The sequence below is a fragment of the Rattus rattus genome, chromosome 2 (assembly GCF_011064425.1).
Source record: "Rattus rattus isolate New Zealand chromosome 2, Rrattus_CSIRO_v1, whole genome shotgun sequence".
In the NCBI taxonomy this organism is placed as follows: Eukaryota; Metazoa; Chordata; class Mammalia; order Rodentia; family Muridae; genus Rattus; species Rattus rattus.
In genome coordinates, this window is record NC_046155.1 from 150,465,956 (window position 1) to 150,481,645 (window position 15,690).

Below are 15,690 nucleotides of genomic sequence, written 5' to 3' on the forward strand. Positions count from 1 at the left end.
GCCAAGACTGAACCCCGAGTGATTGTTGGGGGGAGGGCGGTAATGGGAGGAGGATAGGAACACCTATATTGAGGGGGAGGGGGAGGGGTTAGGGGGATGTTTTCCCGGAAACCGGGAAAGGGAATAACGTTCGAAATGTAAATAAGAAATACTCAAGTTAATTAAAAAAAAAAAAAAAAAGAAAAGAAAACAAGAGATGAGGTCAGGCTTGCTCTGGATACGTAAAGCCTTCATTTTTATCAACACTATCAAGTTTGTTTTCTGAAGAGCTGGACACCAAGGGTCACAGATGCTAGAAAATGGGCATGAGGCTGGAGTCTTGGGGACAGTACTGAACGACCTGCCCCTTAGGTTTCTACCTGCAAAGGGCAGTGCCACACCAACCACAGCCGATCAGAAGGACTGACTATCCCGGCGCAGAAGGACTTAAAACCAAACACCATCCAGGTACATGTTAATGCTGACAGGAGAAAGCAACGGTCCTTAACAGCTGGGTAGGGTTTGCTGTTCCTAGACCCCATGACTGAACTGCCATCAAAGCTGACAGCCTTGGATCTTTTCCTTCAGAAAGTTTTACTCTGGGACTGACCCCAGAAGCAGCAATCTAGGGGATAGAAAAAGAAGCAGGCTTATCCCGGGTCTAAACACTCCTCCATGTCTATGAGTTCTGCCATACCTTGGGCTCTTCCAAGCCCTGCCTTTCACCATGGGAACAAAAGGGTGAGGGCAAACATTTCAGGGCAGCCAGAAGAGGCCTCCTTCAACTGCAGCCTTCTAAGATCCGTGCCTCAGAAATGGTCTTTCTGGGGATAGGATGGGCTCTGGAGTCCTAGCATTCTACCTCTCCCCTGGTCTCCTGCTCACACATGTACCTGACTGTCCTGTGGGGAGTGAGCATTTCTTGCTGCTTGCTATTCCCCTCGCCTAGCTCAGGGCTTGGCACCAGAAGACATTCTGTGACTGTTTGCTGACTGGCAGGCCAATAGGATGCAATGTCATGTCTCTCGTGCCCCATGGCACTCCCCCTGGAATTCCAGCCCATTTTCCAGTGTCTGTTCTTACTTCTCCGTGCTTTAAAAAGAGAGTGGGACTCCAAGTGGGATCTGGTGTGGTTAAAGGAGAAACTAGAGCTCCTGGCCAGCCAGTGGGCAGGGCACTGGGGGTGGAGGAAACGGTGCCCTGCTTTAAGTGCTTATTCCTCCTGTGGCGCTCACCGACCACCTGGTGAATCAGCCCCTTTGCTTGCAACAGACGCTTTTCTTCCGTCGAATTACTAAAGGCTCTTGGTAGATACTCCTTTTCTAGATTTCGCTCACCCACCCTGTAGAATATCTCACCGTGTGTCATCTTCCCTTTACCAAAACGATGCTCTCCTTCAAACAGCAGCAAAGGGTCATCACTGATCACCCTAAATGGAGCCCAACATGGAGATTAATTTCTTAGGAGGCTACAGATGCTGGCCGGCACACTTTCGAACTGCACTCTGACTGGAGCACAGACACTGTTTCACTCTGTGGGTGTTTACATGCACATACATGCATGCACGTGTGTATAGGCACACATATTCAGTCGGTCAAAGCAAACCCCACTTTCTATATGAGCTGGTGGCACTGCCGCGTGCAGCGTGCAGTTGTCACTCTCTTACGGTACAATATCCTTGGTGAACACATCGCCATCCTCGCCTCATCTCCCACAGGATAGAATGGCCATCAGAGACATTCCTCGTCTCCTTAGACTCACGTTATCTCTGCTGAACCCTCCTCTGCTAGGTTTGCCATAAGACTGCCTGCCTCCCCATCCCAGACTGGAACCAATTATCACAGGCAATTATAGGATTTTATACTGCCGTTCTAAAAAAGAAAACCCCCCACACTGCCCTCCTCCTCCTCCTCGGTACTAACGTAGCTAAGCTGTGGGGTAGCCACAGGATTGCCTTGCTTTGCTCTTGCGATAGTATTTATAGCAAACACATTTGCAGATAAAAATAAACTTGCCCAGAAGAGTCTGAGGTGGTAGCATTTCATAAGCTCGAGGGTAGATTTTAATAACAACCAGCAGCATCTTCAGCAAACAGTGCAGAGCATACACTTGGACCAAATAAAACAGAAGGCTGCCTACCTTCAAATGTCAGCTCTACACGCATTGACACCAGGCTAGGACAAATGCACTGATGTCTGTCCTAGAGAGAAGGAAGGAACGCCTCTCTTTCACATGAAGATGGCCTTGCGTATGTAAAATGCTTGCACTGAAATTAAGTCTTCCATCGTCCAAAAATTTTCAATTATTAATACACTAGACAGCTGCAGTAGCACTAGTAAAAATAGCAGCCAATCCTTCCCGAGGGTCAGAGCAGTTCTCAGAGTCCTGGCTGGGGATTTTCCTACACAAGGAATAGTTGGTCTATGGAGCAAACAAAAAGAGCAAGGCCTCTAGGGGTCTCACCAAAGAGAAGAAGAAACTTCTTTCAGGATGGAAAGGAGAAAAATGAGACTTTACACACACGCACTTACCTCTTTATAATAAAAATAGGTTTCGTGCGTTTCAAAAAGCTGTCTAAAAAGGCTACCTCTGTCCAACTCTTCAGAATACAAGCAAGTCAGAACATTAAAGAGTTCGAGAAATGCCAGGCACTCTGGAATCCGTGGCACCTGTCAAACGGTGGGGAGTCCCGTGGGGACGGAAAAGTATTTTGTGCCCTTCTTTAGATTTCTGAAGCAGATCCATGTCCAGGTTTTGGACATCCTACCCGACTCTGACAATTGGTACTTTCTGAGTGAAGCACTAAGGGCTCTGGCAACACAGGCCCCGTCTACCCCGACACAGCGATCAAAATGAATCCAAGGAATAGGGAACACGAGGAAAGAACAGACTTAAAGATTAACTTTTGTATTTTAAAGGCTTAAATACAACACACTCGGCAGGATATCACTCATCATGGTTGCTGTGCAGAGTTTAGAAGAAGCTACCATCAGACCACCACCACAGTGCCAACTTATGTCCCTCTTCTCCCCTTTGCAGGCCAGACCGCATGTCCCACCCCCATCTGTGAGATCCCATCTTCCCACCAGGGCCTCTGCCCCCCACACAGGCAGAAATGAGCGCAGATCTTGAGGCCATGGAGTCCATGTTCTAAGCGTGTATGTGTCTATACCTATTCCATACGACTTTCTTTTAACAAAAAAAGACTTTTATTTTTGCATCCTGACTGTGCAGACGTCACAACCATTTCTTAGTGGATGCCAACAAGTGTGTCGGAAGCAGAAAGCACAGCTACTTGGGGACGGCTGTTGGGGCGGTAGCCCCATGGAGCAGCTTCTGGTGTGAGTGTTTTTCAAGCTGCTCAGATCTTTGGGAGACCATGGCCTGCTAACCTTAACACAAACACTACCCACAGACCTACTTACCATTTGCGACCTGTTCTTTGGACAGCCATTGATGTCTTCAATCTTGTCATTTGCTGTAAAAGGAGACACGAGTTAGCAAAAAACAAATAGCAGAAAGACAGTTTCGGGACTGACTGCCGGACACACGCGTCCAGCCAAGTCCTAAGGCCCACACTGGTCCGTCTGAGCAAGGCTGTGTGAAATGCTGAGCCGCATCTAGCAAGCTTCGGGACTTACTCATCGGACTGCCCTCCTCCAGGGACAGCTGGGGCAAGGTCATCATCACTTCAAGTAGAGACAACTGCACTGACAGTCATCTCGCCTTGACGGGGACATGGTGGCAATGTCTGACCTGGGAAACAGTGAGCTGCGATTGCATGGCAGGCTCCAGAGACAAACTGAACTGCAGCCTCTCTACAAAGACAGGGTGGTTCTGAGAGGACTGGCCCACTTCTGACTCAGCAGGTGGGGACAGAAGCCAATGAAAGCTGCTCAAAGTGGCTGTAACCAGAAGTACTAGTATTGGGGTTGGGGATTTAGCTCAGCGGTAGAGCGCTTGCCTAGGAAGCGCAAGGCCCTGGGTTCGGTCCCCAGCTCCGAAAAAAAAGAACCAAAAAAAAAAAAAAAGTACTAGTATTGCCCTTGGGTGCCCTGACTTCATGCGGTGGAGGCAAATATGGAGATGGAGAGTCAGACCCCAAAACACCTTGACCAAGACCAGGTAGCAGATGCAAGATCAGGGTGCACACATGCTTGAAGTGGCACCTCGCTGTGGGAAACGTAAAAGAAAGGGGTGCACTGAATGAACAAGAATCAAATACTGATGAGGAGGGAAGCTGCCTATGGTGAAGACCATTTACCACATGGAAGCAGGAATTCCTAGGAAAATACAACCGGGGGGATTGGGGGAGGGAGGGGACCAGTGGAAGCAGCAGCAGAAATCTACAGACGCTGCCTGTTTGCATCAGCTCTATGCTATGCTGCTCAACCTCTCTAGGCCATAGATCCCTCCTCTGTATAAGGAAGCTGACATCACCTCCTTCAAGAGGAATGATGAAACTGTGACGGCGAAGATACTGGTAAAATGTCACAGTGCCTGGTGCACAGTAGGTGCTTTCCGTATCATTATCAATGATAGAGTCTTGATATAGTCATGATCTTGATGGCATGTGGGGTAGGCTCGGAAACTCGGCTAGGGCTTCATATTAAGGAATAAGCCCCTATTCCTGTTTCCTAAGCCCCCTATGTTACTGGGGTCTCTGCTCTCCAGCACTTTTGTGCTGGTCTGACCTCATCCTACTGATTTCATTCATATGGAATATCCCCTGTTCTCGTCTCCCCAACACAGGCTTTGAGAGTCGGCAGACACGCCAAGGTTACATCTCACATTGTCCCAGAGCTCAAAACTGTCTGCAAAATCTAATTCCTCCCCTACTCCCTCAAATTTCTCATCAGACTATTATGACTATAATGGCTATAACTTGCACAGAGACGAAAGATATCAAAAACCATCTAGAAAGGAAAACGGCATCAGAGTACCCAGGTCTTTTAGGACTTCAGAATGCTAGCCCTCCATCAGCTCAGATTACATTTATGTTTTCTCTTGTGTTCTATCTTGAGAGACGGAAAGCAAGCTAGGGGGTCCCCGAGCCAGTTTGGTTAATACAGATTTGCTTGATTCGTGCATGCCAAAATGATTAGATGTGCAGGGTGGTGACCCACCAGGGGACTCTCGATCTTCAGAGATGAAGTTGAAGATTTTCAGCCTTGCTTAACGTCAGGGACACAGAGAAAGGAGTTTCTGAAAGCTTTAAGACCAAATGAATATCAAAAATAGGAGATTAACAGTACTTAGTTGGCTGGGGAATATAGCTTAGTGGTAGAGGACTTAGCATGTATAAGGCCATGGGTTCAATTATGAGTGGGGGAAGGGAGAAAGGGACGGACAGCTCAATGAGTGGAATGACATTTGTTCCTCAGTTCACAAGAAAATACAAGTATTCAGAACAGATTGCTGTCATACAAACCCCACAAGAGCAGAGATTTCCACCTGCCTTGTTTCCTGTTGTGACCCCAGAGCTAGGCCCGTGCCTAGCATAGTAGTCATTCAATAAATATTTGTCAAGTGGAATGAAGAAACGAGTATTCGGAACATCTCAAGGAAACCAGCCTCTGCTGCCGATCTTGAGGCAGCTGTCCTTTCGCTAGTAAATACAGATGGGCACACCGAAGACAGGAAAATAGCCGAGTACCCCCAACAGACGGCAGTCCCTCACACGTGGGGAACTATGACAAGCTCAGAGGCTGGCCACGGGCTCTCGGATGCCGGAGTCAGTGTGTGGGCCTGGAGAATCATCAGCAAAGGGATCTCCACTGCACGTCGGCAGAACCTGAGTCGTGAATCACTGTCCGGATAGGTGCACCCGATCAGTGTCTACGTCCCTGGGTCCTGATCAGGAACCATGCTGCTGGCTCCTCACGGCAGAGCAGGATGGGGGGCTGGGATGCCCAAGAGTCACTTGGGAGTGCGAAGGATCCTGCCAGACTGAAATGAAAGACTTTGCTCTGATGGCTCCTCTAATTCTCGCTGGCAGTCTGTCACATGAATGCACTCATGCCATCTGTGATTTCAAACATCTCAGCTCCTATGGCCTAATACTGCCACTCAGAACGGCGAAAATAAACCCACAGGGTGCAGCCTACTTAGCGGCACTCGGAGAGTCCACGCCGAGATGTACGTCAGACGGCTAATCCAAACTGGAATTCTTAAAAGAGCACGGTGAAGTCTTGGGCCATATAGTTTCTATTTTTATATAATTTAAGTACTTCTTTATTTAAATCCCTAAATCTTTCTATGGTTGTCATAAATACTTAGCAGTTGTTCTGTTGGACCTTTAGAGCCAAACACATTAACTTAGAGTGTGCAGGACTGGGGGGGTGGGGAGGTGGTGTCTCTGGTTGGAGCCACAAATCATATAATCAAAGAGGCATTCGATAAATATTTGTCCGCTCAGCCATGATTAAATGAGCACCTCTAAGAACCTACAGTAAATTATCTATCCTAGGGTGTTCAAGACATTCTCAAACCCACTAATGCAGTAACTTACCTGCACACAAGTTACTTATTGGAAAGTGTCACCGTCCACCTTTAGTAATGGCAGTGACAGCAAACTCTGCCTTTCAAAGCACACAGCACATCTTAACAGCCTGTGAACGTGTGGCCTTAACCCCCCTGGCTACTGACAGTCCAGGGGATATGGAAGGAGTCCCATGGCTTACACAGAGCCACAAAACAGCAAGTCATTGTCAGAAGGGGCATTGTCCTTTATATTGTCTTGAACTTCCAGGGTAGAGGGAGCAGAGGAAACTCAGAGTGAGCAGTCTGGAGGACAGCCATGTAAGGGACTCCAATGCCGGGGGGGGGGGGCGGGGGAAGGGAGAGGAAGGGAGTGGAGGGAGGAGGGGGAGGTTTGGGGAGGGAAGGGGAGAGCTGGGGAGGGGAGGGGAGGGTTAAGGAGGGGAGTGGAGGGGAGGGGTGGGAAGAGGAGGGGGAGAGGAGGGGAAGAGGGAAGGAAGAGGAGGGGAGGGGAGGGGAGGGAAGAAGAGAAGGGAGGAGAGTTATTCCTCCTGTGGAGGAGTAGCAAAGCCTCACCCAAGGGAAGGTCAAGAGGGATAGAAAATCTTTCCTCCCAGTGTGTTTATGAACGATTGGCTACTGTGATTCTCTGAAACATCTACAGCCTGAGATGGTTCACATACGGACACTGTCTGTCCCAGCGAGTTAACTCCTCCCCCTGTGCTATACCCAATAAACAGGCTGAGGTTTGGGGTTAGCAGTGGGACTAGGTGTCCTCCATCAGAGTGCAAACCCCCAACCAGGCTGCTTCTCTCTGCACATCTGTCCTTTCTTCATCCCTTCATACCCTTAGTCAGGGATCCAGGACTGAAGCCACTTGGGACAAAGTACTGGGTCATGGGGCATCTGAGACAGGGATGAGAGCCTTTGAGCCTCTGACGGAAATCTCACAGATTTCCTGGCCATTCCCAGTGCTCCAGCATGGCGTGTGACAGACAGACTCAAGATACTCACGCCAGCAAGGGTCTAAGCCCAGAAACCAAGCCCTTTGCCATCAAAACACCACCAGCAGCACTTTCTACCCACTGTACAGAAGGCAGCCTGGGGAAGCAGGGGTCATAGACAGCCCAGTATTCCCAGTGGGGTGTGGAGGGGGTTGCCTGGGGTAGACGAAGACTGAGTAAAAGTCTGATTCTCGGGTTGACACTCAACATGCTTTATGCTGTACTCAGGGCTCCTGCTTGATGCTGCCCTATGGACCCTGTGTCTCCACCCTCGGCCTTTCCTCAAGGGCTCCTCTGTAGACTGAGCTGGCCTGGAATGTGGAGATTCCTGCCTGCCTCTGCCTCCTGAACGCTGGAATTAAAGGCCTGCACCGCCACCACCTGACACTCCTGTCTGCCTATTGCTACCTCTCCCCTCTTCTAAATTGAGGTCCATTTTCTCACTCCCTCCCATCTGCCCCTTACCAGGAACACACACACACACACACACACACACACACACACACACACACACACACACACACACACACACACACACACACACACACACACACACACACACACACACACACACACACACAGACACACACACACACAGACACACACACACAGACACACAGACACACACACACACACAGACACACACACACACACACACACACACACACACACACACACACACAGACACACACACACACGCACAGACACACACACAGACACACACACACACACACACACACACACACTGACTCTTACTCCACATTATTATTTTTGACAGAGTCTCGCTGCACTGCTTAGGTGGTCTTGAGCTTCTGGGCTCAGTCGATCTCCACACCCTGGCCTCGCTGGCACTCCATGAGAGTGCTCACACACCTGGCTTGAATCACGTTAGCGTGAGCGATGCAGATGACATCCTGAGCTGCTTGTACTTCACTACGGATTTGCTAAAGGACACGGATATCGTCTTCCACGGTATAATTACAAAACTCAGAAAATGTAGTGTTGATCCAATGCCAGCGCTCCAATTTTGTCAACTAACTCAAAAAATGTCTGAGAGAGCATTTTACCCGCCTTCGGAGGCTGCAGGCAGAGACCACACAGCCCATTTCTTGTCGTCCCTCCTCAGCCTCCACCACCCTGGCATCGTTTTTCCGCTTCGTCTTTTAAGGTGCTGATGCTTTAGGGAAACACAGGGCGGTTTTGTTTCAATTTCTTTCTTTCTTTTTCTTTCTTTCTTTTTTTTTCTTTTTTTTTTTTTTAGCAGGATGCTCCCCAGTTATTGTTTGTCTGTGATTTCTTGTGACTAGTTTCATGGGTTCCATCCCAAACCGAAACACAGCTGAAGTAAGGTCATGTTAATTCCAGCGTACCATCTCAGAGGGCCACGGCTCCCATCTGCCCTTTACCCTGGGACTGGGTTCTGGATCACGTGGTCATGATGTGAGCTGGTAACTCCCCACCCCCATAGCCGTTAGGGTTCCTCTTGCACACATCCTGTATGCATGCTCCACACGAGAGAAAACCTAGGTGCTATGGACCAGAGAGATCCTAGCCCTGCCCTCCCCAAGTCTTCTCTAGATATGGTCCTCAGTGTGGACCTCACCGGGAAGATGCAGCAGTGTTCATCATCATCATCATCACCACCACCATCTTCTTCATCATCATCACCACCACCACCATCACCACCACCATCTTCATCATCATCATCATCATCATCAACAGCAGCAGCAGCAGCTTTCTTGTGTATAGCCCAGCTCCCTCTTCACCACTGTGTTTATTTGTGAACATTCTACTCATTACCAGTAGAGTCCAATACATTTTAGTCCACTGTTATAATCTGCTTGTGCCATCAGTTCATTCCAACACCCCCAGATTTCACTGTTCTCTGTAGCCCTGGCAGCCAGAACTGGTCCTTAAGAAACACTGAAGAGAGATTCTGTTGAATGAAAGAAGGACCACATGTGAACCACGGATCCCTGAGATCACCGAGTCCACAGGCGGAAACTTAATCCCCAGTGTGGTTGTATGTAGAAGTAGGGCCAATGTGGGATGACTTAGCCTGGAGGACAAAGCCTTCATGAATGGTATAAGAGAGACCCTTACTCACTGTTGTCACCTCTTCTAGCACACCACACTTGCAGGGAGTAGAATTCCTCCCCTAGTCCTCTCAGCTTTTCTTGAACCTCAGTATGTGCTGAATCCAGGCAAAATTCTGGGTTACCAGCCAGAAAAAAAAAACTTAGATTCAGATCTAGAGAAGGCAAAGCCCAAGACCACAGTAGGCAGAATGATGGCAGTGCCTCTAGCCGTGCCTGGGTAGCCAGAAGTATCAGAAAGAGCTGGACTCCAGAGCGTGAATAGGAACACACCAGTCCAAGGGTAGCCACTGGAGTCCAGCACATTGCAAGCGTGTTCAGTAGTGCCTTAATTCTAGAAAACTCCCATGCAGGTATATATATACACCCATGGATATCCACACATATTTTCTCATAGTGAGCACATAGAGAAGGGACCACTGAACTCAGAATTCAAGAGGAGGAATCCACACTGAGATCAGAAAGTCGTGCTCCTCTCCTGTCGGGAGAAATACCACTGGATAGCGGAGCGGTTTACATTTGAAATGCTAGCCTATGATGGCACGCTTTTAATCATGGCCTCTTGGAGAGAGAGGCAGAGGTATTTTGGTGAGTTTCATGGCAGCCTAGTCTACATAGTGAGTTCCAAACCAGCTAGTGCTACACAGGAAGACCCTGTCTCAACATACAAAATGAAACACAGAAAGTTCCCTGACAAGCTCATGTGTGTGGGCCCTTGGTCGCCAGCTGGTAATTTGTTGGGCAAGGCTACAGAACCTTTAGGAGGTGGAGCCTTGTTGGAGGAGCTGGGTAGGTGGGAGAGACCTGAGCTTTACAGTCCAAGACCACTTTTTGTTCTCCCTTTCTCTCTCCAAGTGTGGATACAATGTGAGTAGCCAGCCTCCTGCTCCCTCCACCACACCTTCCTTGACACGATGAACTGTATCTTTCTGCAACTGTAAGCCAAAAATAACTTCTTTCTCCTTTCAGTAGACTTTGTCGAGCGTTTTATCTCAGCAACACTGGGGAAAATGTGCTTCCTGCCCAGTTTCCACCTTCTGGATCCCTATGCATGCACAGAGCTCAGAAGTGTGCCCAGGGACGGAGCTGTCGGGGAAACACCATTGCGCAAGCCCCCGATCTTCTCTGAGAAGTCCCTAGACAGAGCTACGATCCTCTGGAGCCAGAGGTGTCCCAAAGTCTGCAGTTACATCGTGAACATCCTTCATCTGAGAAGCTGAAATCCAAACTGCTCCAAAGTCTGGAACTTTCTGAGCATCCACCTGATGTGCCAGCATGTAGAACGTTCCACATGATTAGACTTTTGTTTCACGTCCAAAATTATCTAAAACATCGAATAAAGCTATCTTCAAGCTATGCATATATACAAAGCGCCTATGAAACTTAAGATTGCTCGCTTGGGCTTAAAAACATTCCCAACATATCACATGCATATGGAAATATATCAAAGCCCCCAAATCCGAAATCCAAAACACATGTAAACCCCAGCATTCGAGAAACTCCACAGTTACTGACCTTAGCCTCCAGAAACAGAGCAGCAGTTTAGTTCTGAATGAGCCATTCGTCTGAATAGACTCAGGGAAGCATCCTACGCTCCCGAGCCATGATAAAGCTTATCCCCCATTTTCGTAGCTGTGCTCAGCAAACCGACAGTACACATCCTACCACGAGCCTCTTCTGAGTCCGTGGCAGGCATGATTAATCGGCTCTGACACTCGACATCATCTTCCTTTGCCTACTGTTCCAGACAGCTGCTACTGAGTGCTATCCTGGAGCACATCAACTTCACATAACTCTTATTTTGATCTCCAACTTTCCTTTCATGAGGCTGCCATAAAGAAAACAAGGGTAGATGACCCACTTTCAAGTCAGAAAAACAGCTGGGGAGAGGGCTCCATCAGTAAAGCATTTGCTGTGCAAACCTAAGGACCTGCGCTCAGGTCTCCAGGACCCATGTAGAAAGCAAGGTGCAGCCGTGCAGGCCTACGGCCCCAGCACGGGAGAGCACAGGTGGATCCCTGAAGCTCATTGGCCAGGAATCAATGAGAGGACCCTGTCTCAAAAATAGAGATGGATGAGGCAGGAGACATGGCTCCGTGGTCAAGAATACTTGCTATTCTTGCAGAAGACCTGAGTTTGGTTCCCAGTTCCATTTCAGCTGGCTTACAACTGCTTACAACTCCAGCGCCCTCTTCTGGCCTCAGGGCGCATTTCGTTCACATGTGTAAATGTGCACACACACACACACACACACACACACACACACACACACACACACACAACTAGTAAAATAAATCTTCAAATAGAGTAAACCAAGGTGGAGAGTGATTAAGGAAAGTACCCTATATCAACCTCTGGCCTCCATGAATGTGTATGTATACACACATGTGCACTCACATACACACCCAATGCTAACACGTGTATACACACGGTAGGGGGGTGGGAAACAGAGGTAACAGAAGCAGCGTGAGGTAGGAGCACGTGAGGCATGGAGCAAGGCAGAGAACGACTCCTCAGTATTCTCCATTCTCCATTTTCTCTCTTCCTGATAGCTGAAACCAGGCAAGGCTCCCAGCAGAATCACACAGCACCACCCTTAGGTATGCTTAAAGGAGGCTCAGTGCCAGCCACAAGTCTGATGACAGGACCTCAAAGCCCAGCTCAGACGCAGGTCAGAACTCCAACAAAGGTGCAGACAAGGGAGTAGCACAGCCCTCAAACCTGCGCCCAGCCCAGCCCCCTCTCCACCCACAGCGAGCCTCTGAGGTGCACCCAGATGCTCAGTACATGGTCATGGAACAAAAGTGAAGGCAGGGGCTACACCAGGTAAGAGGTCTCAGTAGTCGTCTATGCTTCGCCGAGTCTCCCTTTCCCCATGGGCAGCATGGGAAATCTACTACCCACTTCCTAGGGCCAGAGGGACGTAGACGAGAAAAGCTTCTGAGAGAATATGATGTGTGCAGTGTTGGAGAACAGAAGGGGGGGGGACCGGAAGAAAAGTAGCACAGCACGGTTTAGGTGTCCTCCCACGAGACACGCGGTAATATCCACGCCCAGTACCATCCTCTCCCCGAGTGCGGGCAGGACCTGTAACTCTGACATTAGTAAGAGAGTCCGTCCCACTGGGACTGAAGGATCAAGATTCCTATATGGCAAGAAGCTACCAGAGCAGCTGCTAGGAGGTAAGGGTGATCTCCAGCTGGTAGCTGGCAAGACTCAGCACCCAGAGTCCTCCGGTTTCGAGGAAATGAGTTCCACCAGTAACTCAAGTAGGCCTGAAAGCCAACCCTTTCCCAGGGAGTCCCTGCATGAGTATGTGGCCCCGAGCATGATCACAGCCTGACCCAGGCGATGTGTGTAAGTTGTGAGACAATAAAGGCATGTTTTACATGGCTGCCTTTGTGGCAGGAGCAAAGCAGGGAGGGGAAAGAAGAACTCAACCTCAGAAACAAATGCCGAGGTAGTGGGGGGGACCTCTTTTCTCTGTCGGTGTCCGTCCCTACTTCCAGCCTAGACCTGCTGCTCTGTGGATCTCCCTGCAGAGGTCCCTGCTGGCACAGCTGAGTCTCTGAAATCCACCTACTTCTCACAGCTGAGAGGAAAGCGCCTTTTGCACAATAAGGAGAGGAGCCGGGGCCCTGTCCTTCCCTGGCACTAGGGAGCTGCTATGGTTGACAATGGTGCCCGTCAACTGGATACTGTACACCAGTAGATCTCCAGAGCTCTGACTCTCAGACAGGGCTGCAGGTCAGAGACAGTGCCACAGCCAGCACCCACCCACTGATACGCCTGCTTCTCCCAGCTCAGGTCTAAGGCACGAACATTCCAGTTGCTCGAGCTCGTCTGCCCTGGTATTAAAACCAGAGACCACTCTGAACCATCTCTGGAGCCTTTGATTTCCTCAGCCCCAATGAGAGTTGGCAGGATTAAACAGTCCTGTGTATTTCCTTTCCTTTGACCAGTCTTCCAAAAAGAGACATGTGAGTTAAGGAAAGAGAGTCAGACAGGAGGCAAGGCACAGGTAGAGCGTCCCTTTCAAAGCCCCTGTTTCCCACTCTGGCCCTGGGTATTCTTTTCCCTGAGATGGTCAAGGCAACTCTGCCATGATTTTTCTTCTTCTGAGAGCACAGGCTCGCCTTAAACTTTCCATGTAGACAGGAATGGCCTTGAGTGTCTGATCCCACCTCCATGTTGTGAATCACCCTATTAGGTTTATACGGTGCTGGGGAGGGAACCTGGGGCTTGCATTCCAGTTAAGCAGTCTACCAACTGAGCCCTGCTGGGTTTAAACGGGAACGGTTTTAAAGCTGGGCTCCACACAATCAGAATCAAAAAGAAAAGCAAGAGAACGGTCAGCATGTTGGGCAGAGACATCGGGGTTTGCATTTCCTCAGCCCACTAGACCTTTCCGGGATGCCTTTGCTGTAACCCACCAGCCCTCAAAGGGAAAGAAGAAACTTACCTACGACCTGGATGATCTGGGCCAGGAGCACGCCGTCGGTCACATCTTGCTGGAGGTCCTTGATGAGGCGTTTGTGGCCGGATTTAGCGAGGTAATGATTGGCCCAATCCGTGTAGATCTACAAAGAAAGCACACAGGCAACTTCAGGAATCTGGGCAGAGCCCACTGCAGGGTGAGAGGCAACTGCTGGGACCTAGGCTTGGGCGCTACAGTTACGTTCCTGCTGGCACCCGCAATCGGGCGAACTCCGGAGCTGCCAGAGCCATTAATATTCAGTGCATTGTGCTGGCTAGGCATTCAGCTAGCCGTAACGGTCCTGTCTATTGAGAAAGCTATGTCAGGGTCTAGAGAAAAGCTAAAGAGAGCGTCAAAACACGCAGCGACCTGAATAGGCGGGGGACAAGGAACTAATAGTTTGTCCAGACGGCTTTGAGACGCTGCAGCTCTGAACACAAGTGAGGCCTCTCCCGCCCGTCACAGCCTTTTCGCTTTATGGAGAAAACGTATGGGGAGTTTACCACCCAACAGGCATCTCTGGATGGGCCATTTAAGGCGAAGAGGGCTATTGAGTGAGCAGAGTTCTCAAGAGCCCGGCTCCCCTGTAAAGCAGCCAAGAGGGAAACACACAGAGAGAGTGCTGCCATCGCACACGTGGAGGTAGAGCTGACTAATGGCCTCGCCATCACTGAAGATCTAACTGGTTAATTAAAAGCCAGTCACCGTCCTCACTGTCAAGATTCTACACATGGGGGGCTGGTGGAATGGCTCAGTGGGTAAGAACAATAACTGTTCTTCCAGAGGTTCTGAGTTCAATTCCCAGCAACCACATGGTGGCTCACAACCATCTGTAAAGAGAATCGATGCCCTCTTCTGGTGTGTCTGAAGACAGCTACAGTGTACTCATATATAATAAATGAATAAATCTTAAAAAAAAAAAAAGAACAATGACTGTTCTTCCAGAGGTTCTGAGTTCAATTCCCAGCAACCTCACGGAGGCTCGCCATCATCTATAATGGAATCTGATGACCTCTTCTGTCTTATGCCTCTTCTGTCGCTCAGGCACACACGCAAATAGAGCACTCGTACTCGTACGCATAGAATAAATAAATAAGTCTTAAAGAGAGAGAGATTCTACCAATAAAGCCCAGCCAATTCTAACACCTGCCGTAGGACCTCTTTCCCTAGAGAGAAATGTCAAACCTTATAAAGGACCAGCTACAAAAGGATGATTGTACCAAGGTGTAACTTGGGGAACCGATGAATTTATTTCTTACTTGGAGAGTACTGGTGACCTCAAAACTGCCACACTCTGAAAAGGCTCATCCCAGCATGATGACCGCTTGCTGCAAAGCTGGCCTCTCTCCTTCAATTAACCTTCCAGAGACTATGTACATTAGCGTCTACCTTGGCCCAGGGAGCCACAGGAAAATCATGGCAGATTTATACACAAAGTAGAGGAGTGGGAACAGCTGAAATCCCAGGAGAGGGTTCAAAGATCGCCTCCACCACTCCTAAGGGCGAATGTCTGGATAGCAGTAGAACTGGTCTTGTGAGGGAGTAGCCACAGGCTGCTCTGAAGAGGAAGGTGGCTGCTGAGCCCAGGGGAGCACTCTACATCTTTAAATATGTGCACATAGCATCCCAGAAGGCAGAAGCTGGGTGATCTGTG

General features: G+C 49.3%; 1 protein-coding gene across 3 annotated transcripts in view; it reads right to left on the reverse strand.

The window, feature by feature from the left end:
* Positions 1–15,690, reverse strand: part of Nav2 (neuron navigator 2) — a 368,060-nt gene that overhangs the window by 232,677 nt on the left and 119,693 nt on the right. For all 3 annotated transcript variants that reach the window (XM_032893546.1, XM_032893545.1, XM_032893544.1), the window contains exons 2-3: positions 14,022–14,139; positions 3,405–3,457 (exon numbers count right to left, since the gene is read on the reverse strand). In XM_032893546.1, coding sequence (XP_032749437.1) covers positions 3,405–3,457; positions 14,022–14,139 — 171 coding nt within the window. The remainder of the gene's footprint in view (positions 1–3,404; positions 3,458–14,021; positions 14,140–15,690) is intronic.